Source organism: Macaca fascicularis, chromosome 2 (assembly GCF_037993035.2).
Source record: "Macaca fascicularis isolate 582-1 chromosome 2, T2T-MFA8v1.1".
NCBI classification, from domain to species: domain Eukaryota; kingdom Metazoa; phylum Chordata; class Mammalia; order Primates; family Cercopithecidae; genus Macaca; species Macaca fascicularis.
Window position 1 is genome coordinate 163,492,801 of NC_088376.1, and position 16,705 is coordinate 163,509,505.

The window sequence follows — 16,705 nt, forward strand, 5'->3', positions numbered from 1 at the left end:
GCCTTTATTTTGATGCAATTTCTTCAATTTTTTGACATACAATTTGTACTTTCGAAATGTTGTAACATAAGTTATTCCTCCATCCCTCAGTATTAAAATATTCTCCTCCACAATTTGCTATTAATTTCACATTTCAATCTTTCCCATGTAGGCCTTTAATGCATCTGGAGCTCTTCCTTTTAATGTAGTGTTCAATTTTCTCCAGATGGTTAGCCTATTTTCTTTTCCCCATTGATTTGTTGAACGACATTTTATTGTATATTAAGGTTAGAAGTGATGTTGATATTGCTCATCCAGGAAGCACTGTTTGATTAGCAAGATTCTAAACAATGTGAGTTAGCACCTAGTTGAAAGAATTGATAATAATGGATGAGGGTGAATTTAGAATATGAGGGTAATATGTTGTATTATTAAACATATCAATCAAGAAGGAAATAAAAATCATGCTTATTGAAAGTTTTCAGATGACAAAATGGGGATGGTCTTAGTAACTAGAAAAATACACATATAGAAATTACTCTTATACAGCACCAGTTCACAGACACACCTGTAGATTCCCTGAGCTAAATATCTATAATATAGAAACAAACTTTGATTAGGTGATACTGAAAGTTTAAGTACTTAAAAACACCCATCACCAGGCGGCTATTGAACAGCGCCTCGAAGTCCTGCTTAAATAAAAAATGATTTTATTGGCCAGGCGCAGTGGCTCACGCCTATAACGCAGCACTTTTGGAGGCTGATGTGGGCGGATCACCTGAGGTCAGGAGTTTGAGACCAGCCTGGCCAACATGGCAAAACCCCGTCTCTACTAAAAAATGCAAAAATTACCCGATCGTGGTGGTGCACACCTGTAATCCCAGCTACTCAGGAGGCTGAGGCAGGAGAATCGCTTGAACCCAGGAGGTGGAGGTGGCAGTGAGCTGAGATCATGCCACTTCACTCCAGCCTGGGCAACAGAGCAAGACCTTGTCTCCAAAAAACAGAACAAAATAAAATTAAATTAAATAGAGTTTATTGCCTGTTTCCAACAGTTCTCTGCAGGAAAAAAATCCAATGATTATATCCATTTCGTTGCGAATAAGACGGGCACCAGTTTACCTATGTACCTGAGGAAATGCTATGGAAATGGTACTTTTCAATATTATTCATCAGTATATTAACGAATATATGACTGAATAATTCATACTGAACTCAAATCAGTTGGAGATGGGCTATAAATGCAAATTAGCTGAGGATTGAATGTGCGTAGGAGATGTATAGGGGGTTAGAGGACCTTTTAAATTCCCCCAACAGTTGTGGTTTGGGTGGTTCTGTGTCTTTGCTATTCATTTTTAAATAGGTCAATTAAAGGAAAGGCCTGCAGCGTGTGGGGATCAGGAAGAAGGCAGATAAAAAACGAGGAAACTAGTCTGTTATTCAAGAGAACTGGCTTTCGCTTGTGGTTTCTCCTGTTTGGCTTGAACAAATCATTTCACCATCTTGGGCTTCCGTTTCGATACTGGGTGGGGAGGAACGGGTGTTACAAGATCTCTCAGCTGTCTTGCTGCTTTCCTTCTTCGTGAGCCCTCCCCAAGTTATACAGTCCAGGTGACCGATCAGCGGGCCTCCTTGCGCATGCGCTGATGAGGCACCCTCTCGTTAAGGCCGGAATTTTGCCTCTGCTGCGCACGCGCCCCTTTTAAATCCCCCACCTGTCAGAGAGAGGCAGGACTTCCTGTATTTTTTTAGAGCGACTGCCGGAAGTGGCAGCGGACAAATCGGCGTTTGCGGAGGCTCGCATAGATTTGGCTGTCTCCGCTCGTAGCTGCTTTTGGCGCGAAAGATGCCGGGTCTGGTCGACTCAAACCCTGCCCCGCCTGAGCCTCAGGAGAAGAAGCCGCTGAAGCCTTGCTGCGCTTGTCCGGAGACCAAGAAGGCGCGCGATGCGTGGTCAGTGTGCAGCCGGAGAGGGCGCGGCCGACGAGCCTCGGGCCGCGGCCTGTGCCTTCCGGTGCCTCTGCCCTACGCCCTCTGCCCTCTGCCCTTTTCCTTCCCCTCTTACCCCCTCCTCTTCCCTGCCTCCTCCCCCCCCGCCTCCTCTCCCCCACTCCCCGCCTCCTCCCCCCTCTCCCGGCCCGATTGCGGCGCTCTGGAGATAATTACTGGGCCTCGTAGGTTTCCTGGTCGGCTCTCTGTTGACTTATCCGGTGGCTTAGTCCCGGGAAGCGATGAAGAAAGAGGAGAACCGCTAGCTTCAACCACTCATTCCTTTCTACAAATGTGTTTTGAGTATCTGTTCTGGGTTAAGCACTGCGTTAGGTCCGAAGATGTAGACATGGATAAAGATGGGTCTTGATATAAAGGAGCTTAAAGTTAATGGAGACATATACCAATGACTTGTATACCACGTGGTAAGGGCTATGATAGAAGATTTGTTAAGACCAAACAGGAAAGGTTTTCTGGTAAATTCTAAGGCTTCCTCCCAAAATTTAGAGACAGTAGGACACGGTGCGTTCCTTACATGCTGAAGAGTTCCCCTTCAACCCTTTTAAGGCAACCAAAAGTTGAAAATCAACGTCTATGGCGCAGGGGACAAAGTATTCAGAATAGTTCATCTAGATTGTCAGTCCACAAAAGGTTTGTTCTTATTTTATATATCCTCTTTTGTGGAGCAAATCTCATTAGAGGACGTCCTGAGATAAGGTGAATGTGCATCTCTTCGTCTGGCCCCTTTTGTCTTCGCAAATAATATAAGAAAGAAATCATTAGTGCTGTAATGGGATAATAAAAGTGTAGGAGCTCAGTGCTTTTATTAATCCTCAGTATTTTGTGAATAATACTGTGAAGGCAGGATTGAAAGACTGCCGTCTGAACAAATTGTTCCAGTGGTAACAGTAAGTGCTATTGAACCTTGAGTAGTACGACAGCATGATTAAGAGTCTGGGATCCACAGTCAAGGTTTGAATCTTAATCCACTAACTTGGTGACCTTGAGCCTCATGTGTCTATAAAATGACTCTAATAAAAGAAACTCCCTCCAGTATTATTGTAAAGGTTAATGGTACAAGCCATGTCAAGTGCCTAGCACGGTGTACATGGCAATAAATGATCAATTAATGCTATTATCTTCACAATTATCTCACTCTCCCAGGCAATCTCTCCCATTTGCAGGCAGCTCTTGAGCTATTGAAGGATGGGTAGAGTTTCAATGGAAGGAGAACCTATTCCCTTCTTTAAATTCCTTTTGCCTCGATTGCCTCAGACCACGTGGGTTCTCCCCAAATATCCGTAGTCAGGAGTCAGTTTTTCCTTGTAATTGAGTTTGGCTTAACTTGATTGTTTGCTAAATCACATTTTCAGGCCTTAGAAATAAAGCTGTGTAGTCCTAGTCTTGTCTTTGTGAATTTTACAAGTAAAATGTTCTTTCATCATCACGAGGGGGTGCTCATCTTGGTCTCCTGGCTACCAGATGTTTTTGGTGTTTGTGTTTTTAATGTCTTGTAATTAGAAGTAGACTTATTTGGTTGTATTTGAATGTAGGGCAAAATCAGAAAGTTAATTTCTCCGTGATAATAAGCAAAAAATTGATCTGTTTTCTGTGCCCTTCATTTAGCATAAATGTTTTATTCAGTTTATTTCTTTATAGAGCAATGTTACTCCTTGGATATTGACTAGAGGCAATATTTAATATGGGTGATTATTTCTTATCAGATTTACCCCCCAAAATCACTTATCTGTGTAATGTCTTCATAGGCATGGAAATATCATAAGATCAAATAAAAACAAAGCTGGTTGAGGTAATAGCATTTGTTTTAACTCCAGCTACATTCCATTATACCCATGTTTTGTCTCACTGCCCATCACTATCATGCATACTTAATAATGTGCTTAATGCCTATTTAGATAACAAGTACATTTTGTTTTATAGTATCATCGAGAAAGGAGAAGAACACTGTGGACATCTAATTGAGGCCCACAAGGAATGTATGAGAGCTCTGGGATTTAAAATATGAAATGGTAAGCTTCTTGCTTCAAATTTGTGTATTGCTTTACAGATTTAGCAACAGTTGGGCTACATTCTCTCTGAAAGGTAGTTCACCTGGTTAATCTAAAATGCTTAAGTATCAATTTGAAAAAACCATGATTTTTCAGTTCCCAGTGAAGGGAGTAAATTATGTCAGTAAAGACAGGCATTTAGCAGATTGGGGAAGGGGAGAATTGAGCTTTTAAGAAAGGGTTTGACAACAGTCTTTAGGTCTCATGGCTTTAGGAAAATTGTCTGACTGAAGGAACTAAAAGAAAAATATTCTCTTTCTTGTTTCTAATATTTTGAGACTTCAGTAAATGCTTTTTTTTTTTTTTTTTTTTTTTTTGAGGCAGGGTCTCACTCTGTAACCCAGGCTGGGGTGAAAAAGTGGCCCAGTCACAGCTCACTGCAGCCTCAACCCCCCAGGCTTGGGTGATCCTTCCCTCAGCCTCCTGAGTAACTGGGACTACAGGTGTGGGCCACCATGCCTGGCTAATTTTTTGTTTTGTTTTTTAGAGATGGGGTTTCGCCATCTTGCCCAGGCTGATCTCAACCTCTTGGACTCAAGCAGTCCTCCTGCGTTGGTTTCTCGAAGTGCTTGGGTTAGAGGTGTGAGCCACTATGCCTGGCCAATGAATGCTTTTAAGTAGGGAGTAGGTATCCCATGGAAGTATTGCTCTCTGAAAAATGAAAATGGAATTGTAGTTATTTCTTTTGTGCCATGCTTTATTCGAATAAAACTAAAGCCTCAGGCCCATTTTTTTTTTTTTTTTAATTAAAAGTAAACTTTAATGTCAAAAATGCAAACTTGGGGAAGACAGAAAAGATCACACACAATGCTGTCACTTCACACTTGGAAGGTTGCACAGCGACTGGGCAGAGGTGCTCCTCACTTCCCAGACAGTGGGGCAGCCGGGCAGTGGCCCTCTTCACTTGCCAGGTGGGGCGGCAGCTGGTCAGAGGCGCTCCTCACTTCCCAGAAACGGTGGAAGCCGGGCAGAGACGCACCTCACTTCCCAGACGGTGGGCAGCTGGGCAGAGGTGCTCCACACTTCCCAGACAGTGGGGCGGCCCCGCAGAGGCGCTCCTCACATCCCAGACGGGGTGGCAGCCAGGCAGAGGTGTTTCTCACTTCCCAGACAGGGCGGCAGCTGGGCAGAGGCGCTCCTCACTTCCCAGACGGGGTGGCAGCCGGGCAGAGGTGCTCCTCACTTGCTAGACGGTGGGCAGCCATCCAGAGAGGCACCTCACTTCCCAGACGGGGTGGCTGGGCAGAGGCGCTCCTCACTTCCCAGACAGTTGGGTGGCTGGGCAGAGGCGCTCCTCACTTCCCAGACAGTTGGGTGGCTGGGCAGAGGTGCTCCTTACTTCCCAGACAGTGGGCAGCCGGGCAGTGGCACTCCTGACATCCCAGATGGGGTGGTGGACCTCAGGCCATTTTTTAAAAGAACTTGGAACTCTTAATCCAAATTTAAGTGCTGAAAGGGACCTTAAGTGGTATGTGTCCAACAGTTCCACAAACAAATGATATTCTTTTGTTTGGAAGCTCGCTCTTCAGTTATCAACTTAGCTCACCTCCCCCCCACACACCCCCTTTACTCAGTTCTCTTCAAAAGTCTCCTTATTAGAGAGGCTTTCCCTCAACGCCCCATGTAAATTACATCCCTTGCCCATCATGGTGCTGTCCTAACAGAGCTTTCTGTGAACATGGAAATGTTCTGTATCTGCACTCGCCAGTCTGGTAGCCACTAGCCTTATGTGGCTGTTGAGCACTTGAATTGTGGCTGGTAAGACTGAGGTACTGAATTTTTAGTTTTTAAAAATTTTAATAGCTACATGTGGCTAGTGGCTACTCTATTCTATACACTGTCACCTACATATTATATATATTTTTAATTATCTGTGTTGCTTCACGGCAGCTAGAATGTAAGCTCTGAGAAAGTAGGAATTTTCTATTTCATTGACTGTCATATCCCCACCACCTATAACAGTGCCTGGCTCATAGTAGGTGCTCAATGGAGGATTGTTAAATGAATGAATAAATAAGGAAATTAAAGCTAATGGTTATGAAATGACCCCTAAGGTGGGTTGTGCAGTATCAGAACTGGAGCCTCAGTCTCCAGGCCGATTCCCTCTGCTTTTTGCCCCTACCCTAACTTCCACACCACACTACCACTTTTAACTTAATAACAGCTGAGAGATATGCCAAAGCCACATGCCAATATATTAGTACTAGAGAGCCTGGCTTCTTTCCCTTGCACCTCTTTCCTGCCTCTTTGGAATTTCACATATGGCCGGTCTTCCTCACTGAGCTATAAAAAAGAAGGGATAAGGAACTTGTCGCAAGCTGATAAGAAGTTACTGTGTAATGGAAAACAGTCTAGGCTGAAAGTCCTGAGGCTTTATTTTTATTCTTCTGATATTTAGTTTAGCATGTTTTTCACTTTAGTTACATTTAGCTTCATCAAGACATTATTCCTCTGAATTTCACATATTATTTATAAAAAGAGAACCATAATACGTTTTGTGATTCTATATATAGTATGATATATCTTCTGTCGTGTATATGATACGCTTAAGTAGCTTTTAGACTAGATGGTTATTTAAAGAAATGCCGTAATGAACTATTTTGTAAAATAAGTAAATTTGAAGGGGAGTGTGTTCTTAAAAAGTGTAAGTGTACTTTATTAACTATTTTTAAAGATGCAGCCTCAACATTTGTACGTGGTTTCCTTGTTCATGATCTAAGTCCCTCATCAGTTGCATAAGCTGTAGGCTTGTGCTGAACCTGCCTTGATAAAAAAGGGTGATTTTAAAAAATGCTAATTTTAGGAATATCAAAAGCTTATCTTGGACTTCATCTGAACCACAAAGGTGGTACAATTGTTAGAAGTGGCATATATTCAAAAATACCATATGATATCATAGTTTTCTTTATGTTATTGGGACAGAGAGTGAGAATTATGTCTGTGTACTTCATTTGTGTGTAAAAGAAAATGCAAAAGCTTTAGACTTAGAAAATCTACTGTTTAACTGATTGTGTGGTCTTGGGCAGGTCCTTAACTTTCTGTACCTTGGTTTCCTCATCTGTAAAATGGAGACAATAATACATGCCCAAACTACTTCATAGAGTTGTTGTGATGATTAAATGTAAAATAAATCATCTGTAAAAACCAGAAAAGAATAGCTCATACCTTGAGAGTGGTAGATAGCAGACATTCAGTTGAGGTCTGTTAAGTTTATGACTTGATTATTATTGAATCCTGGTTACAGGAAGAACAATCTGAATCCATGTAGGACCTTTCTAAGAATTCAAACTGCATGTTCTTCATTTTCAGTGTAATAATATTTTTGGAAGAGGACTGGGTGTTGGATCCTCGTTGGTCCCAGGTGTCCTATTTCCCCAACCTCCATGGGGAAATGGAGGCACAGTGAAGTCAAAAAAGACTTGCTCAAGTTAAGAGTGGATAGTGGTCAAATTACATTAGAGTTCAGATCTTTTATATTCTCCAAATCACAGGCACTTTACACTTCACTCCTTGTATTTAATGAGATTTTATTCCAACATGTTCATTTTTAGAATTGCACATAATCTTGATCTTCAATCTTAAAACCTCATTATGAATGCTAATTAGAAAGACCTGTTGCTGAAATGTACAGTTGCATATAACCGAGTAAACAGGCCATTGGCTGGAGGGTGAAATCCAACACAACTGTCTGCATTGCTATAAGATAAACTTAACCTAAATTGGTATTTCTTAGACTGTTAGATCACATTTTTCTGAGAATAGCTTCAAAGGAAAAATATTTTGCAAGCTTAGATCTTTCTGGCAATGATCATGAAAGTTCCTGAATTCAGAAACCTTTGTAGATTTTGATGTTATTCCTAAGTAGATCTTAATTGTACCTCGAGTACAGTAGATTGGGAATAAATCTATTATACATTTTTTATACTTAATGTGAAAGTAGGCTACATTCACCCAGTAGTTCTTACCCAGAGGTGCACCTCAGAATCATCTGAAGAATGTTTTCCAAAATTCACAACTTGGGCCCTGGTCTGCACCTGTTGACTGAGAAACTCCTAGATAATTTTCAAGTGCACTCTTCTTTAACAACCAGTGGCCTAAGTTGAAGAAAAATAGCAGAGATAATGCTAGACATAAATTATCTGAAAATTTAGTAGTAGCAAAGGCAGAAACTTGAAAACTCAAGAAAAAATGGGTATGGTGGTGATTTTAGACAATTTTTTCTATTTTTTTACTGCTTCTTTTACTGAAAAGAGAAATTACAAGAACCTAGAACCTCATTAGAAATATAAGGAGGAAATGGATGGCTACTGTCTTTCTGCCTTTAGGAGTCAGAAGAAGCCTAAAGAACCCATTTTGGAGACTAAAGTCATTGAAAGAAATTAAAGGACTAGTACTGAGTAGTGGTGATATTCAGTATTAAGTTTAACAACTTAACAGTTGGGTGCTTAAAATATGCTGAATTTTACACACACACACACAAAAAACTGATTATGTATGAAAATCTGATCCCAAGATAATCCAGAAAGAGTAATTTCTGCCATTCAAACGTTTATTCATTCAACAGATATTTATTAAGACCCTGGAAAATGCCGAGGGGAGAAAGATTATCCCTCCAGTCAAGGACTTTACATCCAGAGATATAACCAAACAGGTTTAAATCCACGGTCTTCTACCACGTAGCCCCTTTTGATGTGTAGTCAGTAGCAAAAGTGGTAACAATGCTATAAGCTGCTATAATTGAAAGGTTGAATGACGTCGCTTTTGGTTGTCTTTCCAAGCTTTTCTATAAATGTATTCTTCCTTTGAGCCTTTTAGAAAAGAGAGAGTTTAGATGTTTTTGTCTTGATGTGGTTTATCTTTATCTAAACCAAATGAAGTGAACAGCTAAATGAGGCAAGTATTTGCATTAGACTTGAAGAGTTAGCTACTCCAATTTAATTACCTTCCTACCATTGTTCTCAATCTTCTGGGATAGGCATTGGGAGCAGTGTGAGAAGCCTGGTATTGACTTGACTGGATCAGCAACCCTATCTATGCTACTCTCCCTTTTTGATTTTTCCAAATGAATGTTAAAGGGTTGCCCTTATCTTGCCTTTGGGATTAAGGGAGTAACTTTCCACAGGAAGTGCCTTGAGTACTGAGCTGACCTTCTGCCTTCTACTTTGTGGATCTTCGCCAGTCATGCTTGAATCAGCAAAGAGGGGTTTGCAAGTCTTGTTTCTTGAATATCTGTAAAAATAACTGCTGTAGCCTTTTTTGGAGGATATTTTTGAGAAATACATATTTCTCAAACACACGTATTATTTCTGTATATATACACACACAGAGAGGGAGTTTTTACTTCAAAAACTTTTAAAGAGTAAACAGTATCGTAGTAGTTTCACTGATGTTTTTAGTTAGGCAAACCTAGAATTTTAAAATGTTGATTTTGAATTTTATGACTGATTTGGAATAATTCTGGCAATTAGTTAATTACTCATCTGTGGCATTCATTTCTAGTGGTCTTAATTCCCTGACTCCATAGATCTGGCATGATGTTTGAAATCTGACTTTCTAAAATAAATCTTTTTCTGTAGGTGGTCTGCTGTGTGAATAAATAATTCCTGAAGAATGAAGAAGATTAATTTTGGGAGTTCTTTGATGAACTTTGATATGTGGAAAAAGTATTTATAATTTATTTTTAAAAGAAAGTAAAATATTACTAGCAAAAGATCTTCAGTTATGTTTCTTTGTGTGTGTGTGTTCCTCATTTGCTCACGCGGCTTTTTTCCCCCAAAGGGTATATATCAACAAATCTTGTAACATAAAGTGCTTATATTCTTATTAAAATATCATTCTGGGAACTCTGGATATCTGTTGTCAGGAGAAAGCAGATACTGATCTCAACCAGTGAAATCTCCAGAATTAGGTGAATAGAAGTAAGATAAATAACCCTTTACCAATTCAGAATCAGTGTGGTAGCCATATCATCTCCTTCAACACTTTTTTTTTTTTTTAACTTTCTTAAAGGTAAGAACAAGCCGTTAGTCTTATTATTTAAACCATTATTGTTTATTAGCTGTCTTTTGGAAAAGTCAGTTTAGATTTTGGATCAGATTAGGGTGATTTGGCTTGGAAGATCTCAACTGTTTGGCATTATGAATCTGTACATGGCTAGTTATATTTTAAAATAGACTAGGATTTTAAGTTTCGTGCTTACAGGTTAGACAGTTGTCTCTTAATTAGAAGCTGGCTTAGGCTGGAGACTGAATTGGGACTAAAAGTCACTAATCGAACAGCTCAGTGCTATGCCATGGTGATGTCTGGAGTTGAACAGAGTGTGATTTCCTTAGTATAGCAATCTTGTCATCCTTGTAGCTGCTGATGGGCTAATGAAGTATGGTCATATTCTGCTTGTAAAGTACATTGAGTCTAAAATCTCAAGAACAAAAGATACTGAGAACATAAGAGGATATGTAATGTTCATGTGTCATTGTGTGATGGAAAAAGTCTCTCCTTTATAAAATAAAAAGCTGAATCAGATGATTCCTTAAGATTCTTTCCTAATTCATTAAGAGCATGTCTTTGATGTATGACAGACTTAGGTTCAATAGCTGACTATGTGACGTCAAGCAAGGGATAGCTTTTTTGGGTCTCTTTCTCAGCTGAAAAAAAAAAAAACAAAAAAAAACAAAAAGCAGGTATAGAAGTAATACCTAACTTACAGGATGGGAAGTACTAATTAAAAATGATGTATACACAGTATTTGGCACTGTTATTAGCATTCTCTTATTTTATTTTGTTTATATTTTTACTTGAATATTCATTTGGATATACTTTAGTAAGCACTTTGTGATTTACAGACATAATCTACGTGAAGAATAGAATCTTGGACAATTAAGACAGGTATGAACCAACTTCCCACCCAATACAGATCTTTGGCATATGGTTATCCAAACTCTGCTCGAATATGTCCTGGAACTACAAAAAATAAAAAAATCAATAACCTTATCACTCGTTGTTAATTTCTAATATATACTAGTCCAGACTTTTCCTATGCCTTTATACATTTTTTAAAACAAAAATAAAATTTTTTCTGTGCTATATATTTTTAATGAAGTTATAACATTATCATGTTTTGCCCCAATGTATTTTAACATCAGTGAGTATAGGTCTACGGTGTCATTTGTATTGACTATGTATAAATTCATCTGTGACTTAACCATAATTTAACCAATACCCTGTTTTTTCTTTTTGCACATTTGGACGTTCATTCATTAAACAAATACTTCATATAGCGTGTCTTCTGTATGTCAGATGCCGTTCTAGGAATTGGATCTCAGTCTGGAACAGGATGTATGTCAGATAACCTAAAATAGGAAGTTTTGTTTTATTTTGTTGGTTGCTTTAATGGAAACATTATAAGGAAGAAATATCCTGAAATCCCACCAGTCTACAGTAGAACCTCTCTTCAATAGCATTCTCTCTCTCTCTCTCTCTCTCTCTCTCTCTCTCTCTCTCTCTATCTCTCTCTCTCTCTCCCCCTCCCTCCCTCTCTCCCTCTCTCCCTCTCTCCCTCTGTGTGTGTGTGTGTGTGTGTGTGTGTGTGTGTGTGTGTGTGTGTATACACCTTTTACTTTTTTTTTTCTTTTGGCTACTCTGATAACACTGCAATAGAAGTCTCCTTATGGAAAGTCTGTACAAGTGTCCTTTACTAATCACTCAGCTAAGGAGGGGCCAGAGGCCATGCATGTTTTCAAGGCTTTGAGTGAGGACTGCCCCCAAATGATCTCTAGAAAAAAAATACACATTTGCACCTTAGTGTCTCAGAGCACTGATTTCCCTAATCTCTGAGCAACACAATTTTTTAAAACTTTTGCCAGTTTGGTATGCTTGCCTCATTTGTAAAGGACCTGAAAGCACCCTTTTTGGCCTCTGCAACACTTAAAATTACATCTCAAGACCCTCTGCCCACCCTTTCCTAGTGCTTGAGTCTTCCCAAAGATGATGTGCAGCATTTCCGTAATAATAAGAGGCATCACCACAGTAACTGGAAAAATGAAGAACTTGGCCTCCTAGTGGGTAACAACCACATTCTAATGCACCTCTTTGCTAAGCCTTTGCTCTTCACAATAATGACTAAACTCAATGCGGATATATTCACACTATTCTTTCTAGTCCCCTCTTTGTCTAACCTTGAAATGTTTAACTTGAAGGTTGATGGAAACAGGATCATATCCTTAAGTAAGGCCTATCTTGGGATTACTACGTCTTTCACAGGTCTACTGTGATCTGTGATGTGATGGAAAAACCATGATCCTCATTTTACAGGTGAGTATAGGTGCTCGGAGAGGTTAAAAAAAATCACCCTGATCCAATAGCTGGTAACCTGTGATGTAAGTTGAAGCCCAGTGTTCTTTGGTGTACTAGTTATCCAGTATAAACATCATGTATTTGTAGTTATAAATTCATTTAATGCGTACTTAGTGAAGGCCTGTTATTTGCAGGTAATAGCCCTAGTGTTGATAATTCATGTGTGAATCAGACATACTTTTTTCAAGATGAGAGGCTGTTTGATTCATCACTTGCTGAGGACATACTGTATGCCAACTATACAGAGTAGTAGTCAAAGAGTAGTAAGACATAGACTCTTCCCTCAGAGAGCTTATAGTCTAGTGGATATAGATATATAAAAACCATAGAAATATAAAGTTGAATGCTCAGTGGTATGATGGATATTCCAAGATGCTTTCCTAAAGTGCATGTGTGATTATGCCCAGTATTTATTTCTTTAGGTATTAAAAAGTGCTAGATGTTCCGTCTGTGTTGATTATGGTGCTTTTGATAGCAAGTAATAGAAAATCCTCTTAAGGAAAACTCACGTAGCTGGAAGTCCAGTTAGAGTCAGCTCTAAATGTGATGATATCATAGGATCCCTAATTTCATCCAAGACTCAAGTTATTTTCATCTCAGAGCTTTCTCGTCCAGGACTGATGAAGCCCATCATGTGCTTTCTTGTTCAAGTGCAGCAGAAGAGAGGGAAACCATTTCCTGGGCATGGACTCTTAGTCCCTTTTCTAAAGTCTGATTGAGCCAAATTAGGTTATATGTATTTTTATGGACCAGTAATAGTTATCAACGGAATACGTTATGCTGATTGGCTTACACAAGATTCCCCACTTCCACCCCACCCCCGCTTAGATCCATGTGCAGGTTTGATATCTGGACAAAACAAATTCTGTCACAATTGAGGAAGAGGTAATTGGATATTGAATAGACAACCAGATTTCCACTGCAACATCTTGTTCACCTAACAGGTCACCCTGAACGGTCAAATTGAGTTTGTAGGAGGAATTCCTCTCGTAGTTTACTCAAACTTTAGAAAGAAAATTATTGGTAGAGCATAATTCTGATGTTCAGTTTTTATAGAATAAGACAATTAGCAGATGTTCAGAGAACTGTTCCCTGAAGAGTTGTCCTTAGGGAGATCTGAATTAGGATGCTTTCAAAAGCAAGCACTAGAATACCCAACTATGCTGACGCAAGCAATATAGAAAAGTAATTTATCTCCCTGTTAGGAAGTTTAGAAATTAAAAGCTCCAGGTTTGAGACAGTGGCTCAGTGGTGCTTTCAAGAACTTAGCCTTGGCCGAGTGTGGTGGTTCATGCCTGTAATCCCAGCACTTTGGGAGACCGAGGCCAGAGGATCGCTTGAATCCTGGAGTTCAAGACTGGCCTGAGCAATGCAGTGAGAACCTGTCGGTACAGAAAATAAAAACATTAGCTGGGCATGGTAGTACATGCCTGTAGTTTCAGTTACTTGGGAGGCTGAGATGAGAAATCACTTGAACCCAGAGGACTGAGGCTGCGGTGAGCCGTGATTGTGCCACTGCCTTCCAGCCTGGCTGACAAAGCAAGGCCCTGTCTTAAAAAAGCAAGCAAACAAAAAACCTAGGCTTGTTCTATTTTTCTGCTCTTTATCCTTCTCATCCTTAGGCATATCATATCTCATGACTATGGTAACTTCAAGCATTACATCATCACACAACTGTTCAAGCCTGGATGAAAGGTAGGCCTGCTGTCTATCAGGGAGTATGCTTTTTCCCAGAAGCTCCCCCACATACTTTCTCTTACATCTCATTGCTCACATGTCTCCTTTTGTGCCAGTCACTACCAAGGGGAATGAGATACTGTGCTTGGCTTCAACCAATCTTAGATCAGGCTCTGGCAACCTGGGGAAAAGCCCACCTTCCTTAACATATTGCCCAAGCAAAACTAGATTTGCATAAACTAAAGAAAAAGGGGAAATGGCTATGGAAGTCAACCAATAGTGTCTGCTTAAGTTCAACTGGACACTGTGTGTCTAGACCATAAAATTATGCCTCTGTTTTATTTTAGTATCCATACTAGGAAAGTGTTAGCCTCAAGCTCAGTGTTTCTCAAACTGTATGTGGTGAAGAACCAGCTTTTTCCCCCTCAATTCATCACAGACCAACACCAGGAAAATGAAATAAACCCATACAGATTTTAAAATATACTATACAAACCCAGAATTTTTGTTCAAAGGCCATAGTTTCTCTGTGGGATTGCTATAAAAAATGTCTAAATTCTCACAATTTCTGTCCTTACCCCAGTGTGAACCAGCATGGACCAGTAACAAACAGTTTGAAGACCAGGCTGAGTTCATGACCACACTTGTTGACTCTGCTGACTTCACAAGCTGGCCCCAGCCTGCCTCACCTGCCCCTTGTCTGCTGCTCCTTTTGTTCACCTACAACAAGCTGTTCTCTGTTACCAGAATATGCCACATATTTTGTTTCACTTCTGGAATTGACTTTATAATCTGTTCTTTCTTCTTGGAATGCCCTCCTCTAGCTGGGGAAAATTTTTTAGACCAGATTAAAAGTCACCTTCCCTGTGATGTTTTCTCATGAAAAAAATATTTTTTTAAGAGACAGGGGTCTCACTACGTTACCTAGGCTGGTCTCAAACTCCTGGGCACAAGTGGTCCTCCCACCTCAGCTTCCCAAAATACTAGGATTACAGACATGAGCCATCACGCCCCAACCTCATGAATTTTAGTTAGGTTATAGCAGTATAGTAAAAGTCCCTATGCATTGAATTATTTGCTCCCTCATCAGTGTTTTTTCTTTGAATCCTAGGTACACTTGTTTTATTGGATTACAGTTTCTGGGTCAGTATCCAGGATAGACTGAAAGTTTCTTGAAGTGTTAATTATCTTATTCATCTTTATATCCCCTGTTCTTGGAACACATAGTTTGTCCTGAATAAATACCTACTGAATTGAATCAACTCAACAAATGAGAAAACTTCTGTTTCTTTCCTTTTTTCTTTCCCAGATGTTTTTTATTGTGTTCTACCTTCATGTTTGTGTATTTCCTTGTAAGAACATACCATTTTGACAGATAATACATTTTTTCTTTCCTTTTCTATCAGATCTGGACTTAAACAAGACACAACTTTTCATTGTTGTGTTCTAATCACAGGTCCTATCCTGTGGGCATCAGTTTCACTATTACTGCAGGCCACGTGTGGGGTTTTTGCACCCATGATTCTCTGACATGTATGCCACCCTAGCAACATACTCAGATTTCCAGCAGCAATAGATGAGCTTGTATATGCAGATATGTAAACTCCCAAAAGTACCTGGTAGGATGCTATTAATATATTGTAGAGAATATACAATTCAGATACACACTGACCTGGGCTTTAATCCTTATTCACAGACTGACTAGCTTTGTGGCCTTAGGCAAGTTCCTTAGCCTCTCTAAGCCTGCTTCTTCTATTAAAACAAAAAATAGGTATAGTAAGATAACATGAGAAAACAATAGTTTCTTGGTAAATGTTAGTCCCCTCTGCTGAGACAGCACATACGTGGATTGGCAGGAAAGAAGGTTGAGTGCAGTCTGGGCAGCAGGACAAGTGAACCATAGAGTTAATGGGTCTGCCTGTCTCTTTAATGGGTCAGGGCCAACCTCTTTGGCGGGTCTCCTGAGAAAGATGAGCTGCTTTGAAATTCTATCTTGGGCAGAGCCTTGGTTGCTTCTCCATTTCTGTGCTTCTGACTTCCCTGCTTACAGCTGGCAGGGACAGCTACTCTGGAAGCTCAGGGCCTGCATGTCTGTGGTAGAAGGGTGAGCAGCTGCTGCTTGTTAAAGTAGGGGGGTTGTTTGGGAGGCAGGCAAGTGACATAAAAACAGTATATGGAAATCCCCAAACCCCACTGTTCAAATGACTTCAGGGGTCCAAATCATGTCCATGAAGTGGACTCAATGACATTTCTTCTCCAGACACTCCAGCTCTTTCCTTTACTGATTTTTTTCCTCTTAACTTTAGAAAGGAGGAAATACGGTATATATTTGTTGGTCAGATGATTTTAATTAGGTTGAGAAAAAAATGGCTTCCTTCAACATGCCGTGCATTTTCATACTTCTGTGCCCGTGCTTCTGCTGTTCTTGCCACTAGAAATGCTGTTCTCCCTCTACCTGCCTGGTGAATTCAACCTCTAAACCTTAAATTAGAGGCCAGCCCTTCTTTGCATCTTCCCTCCCTGATGCCACCCTTCTTTCTAGGCTGCCACCATCCTTCAAACTTAACTTGGTTGTTGCGCTTCACACACTGAACTGCCTTTGTTTTTTGAGGTCTCTTTACCCTAACGGTGAAAGTTTC

The 16,705-nt window shown here is 40.1% G+C and overlaps 1 protein-coding gene across 3 annotated transcripts; it reads left to right on the top strand.

The window, feature by feature from the left end:
• Positions 1-1,751: 1,751 nt before the first annotated feature.
• Positions 1,752-15,337, top strand: COX17 (cytochrome c oxidase copper chaperone COX17). Of its 3 annotated transcripts, none has more exons than XR_006695818.3 (4): positions 1,752-1,932; positions 3,910-3,998; positions 14,012-14,084; positions 14,650-15,337. XR_006695818.3 is itself a non-coding variant. In XM_005548057.5 (3 exons), the coding sequence occupies exons 1-2, from the start codon at positions 1,826-1,828 to the stop codon at positions 3,992-3,994; spliced, it is 192 nt and encodes a 63-aa protein (XP_005548114.1). In that variant the 5' UTR covers positions 1,752-1,825; the 3' UTR covers positions 3,995-3,998; positions 9,614-9,747. The 3 variants fall into 3 exon arrangements, 1 of the variants encoding a protein (XP_005548114.1); XR_006695819.3 differs by having other exon boundaries at positions 15,178-15,337; XM_005548057.5 differs by lacking the exons at positions 14,012-14,084; positions 14,650-15,337 and adding an exon at positions 9,614-9,747.
• Positions 15,338-16,705: the final 1,368 nt, after the last annotated feature.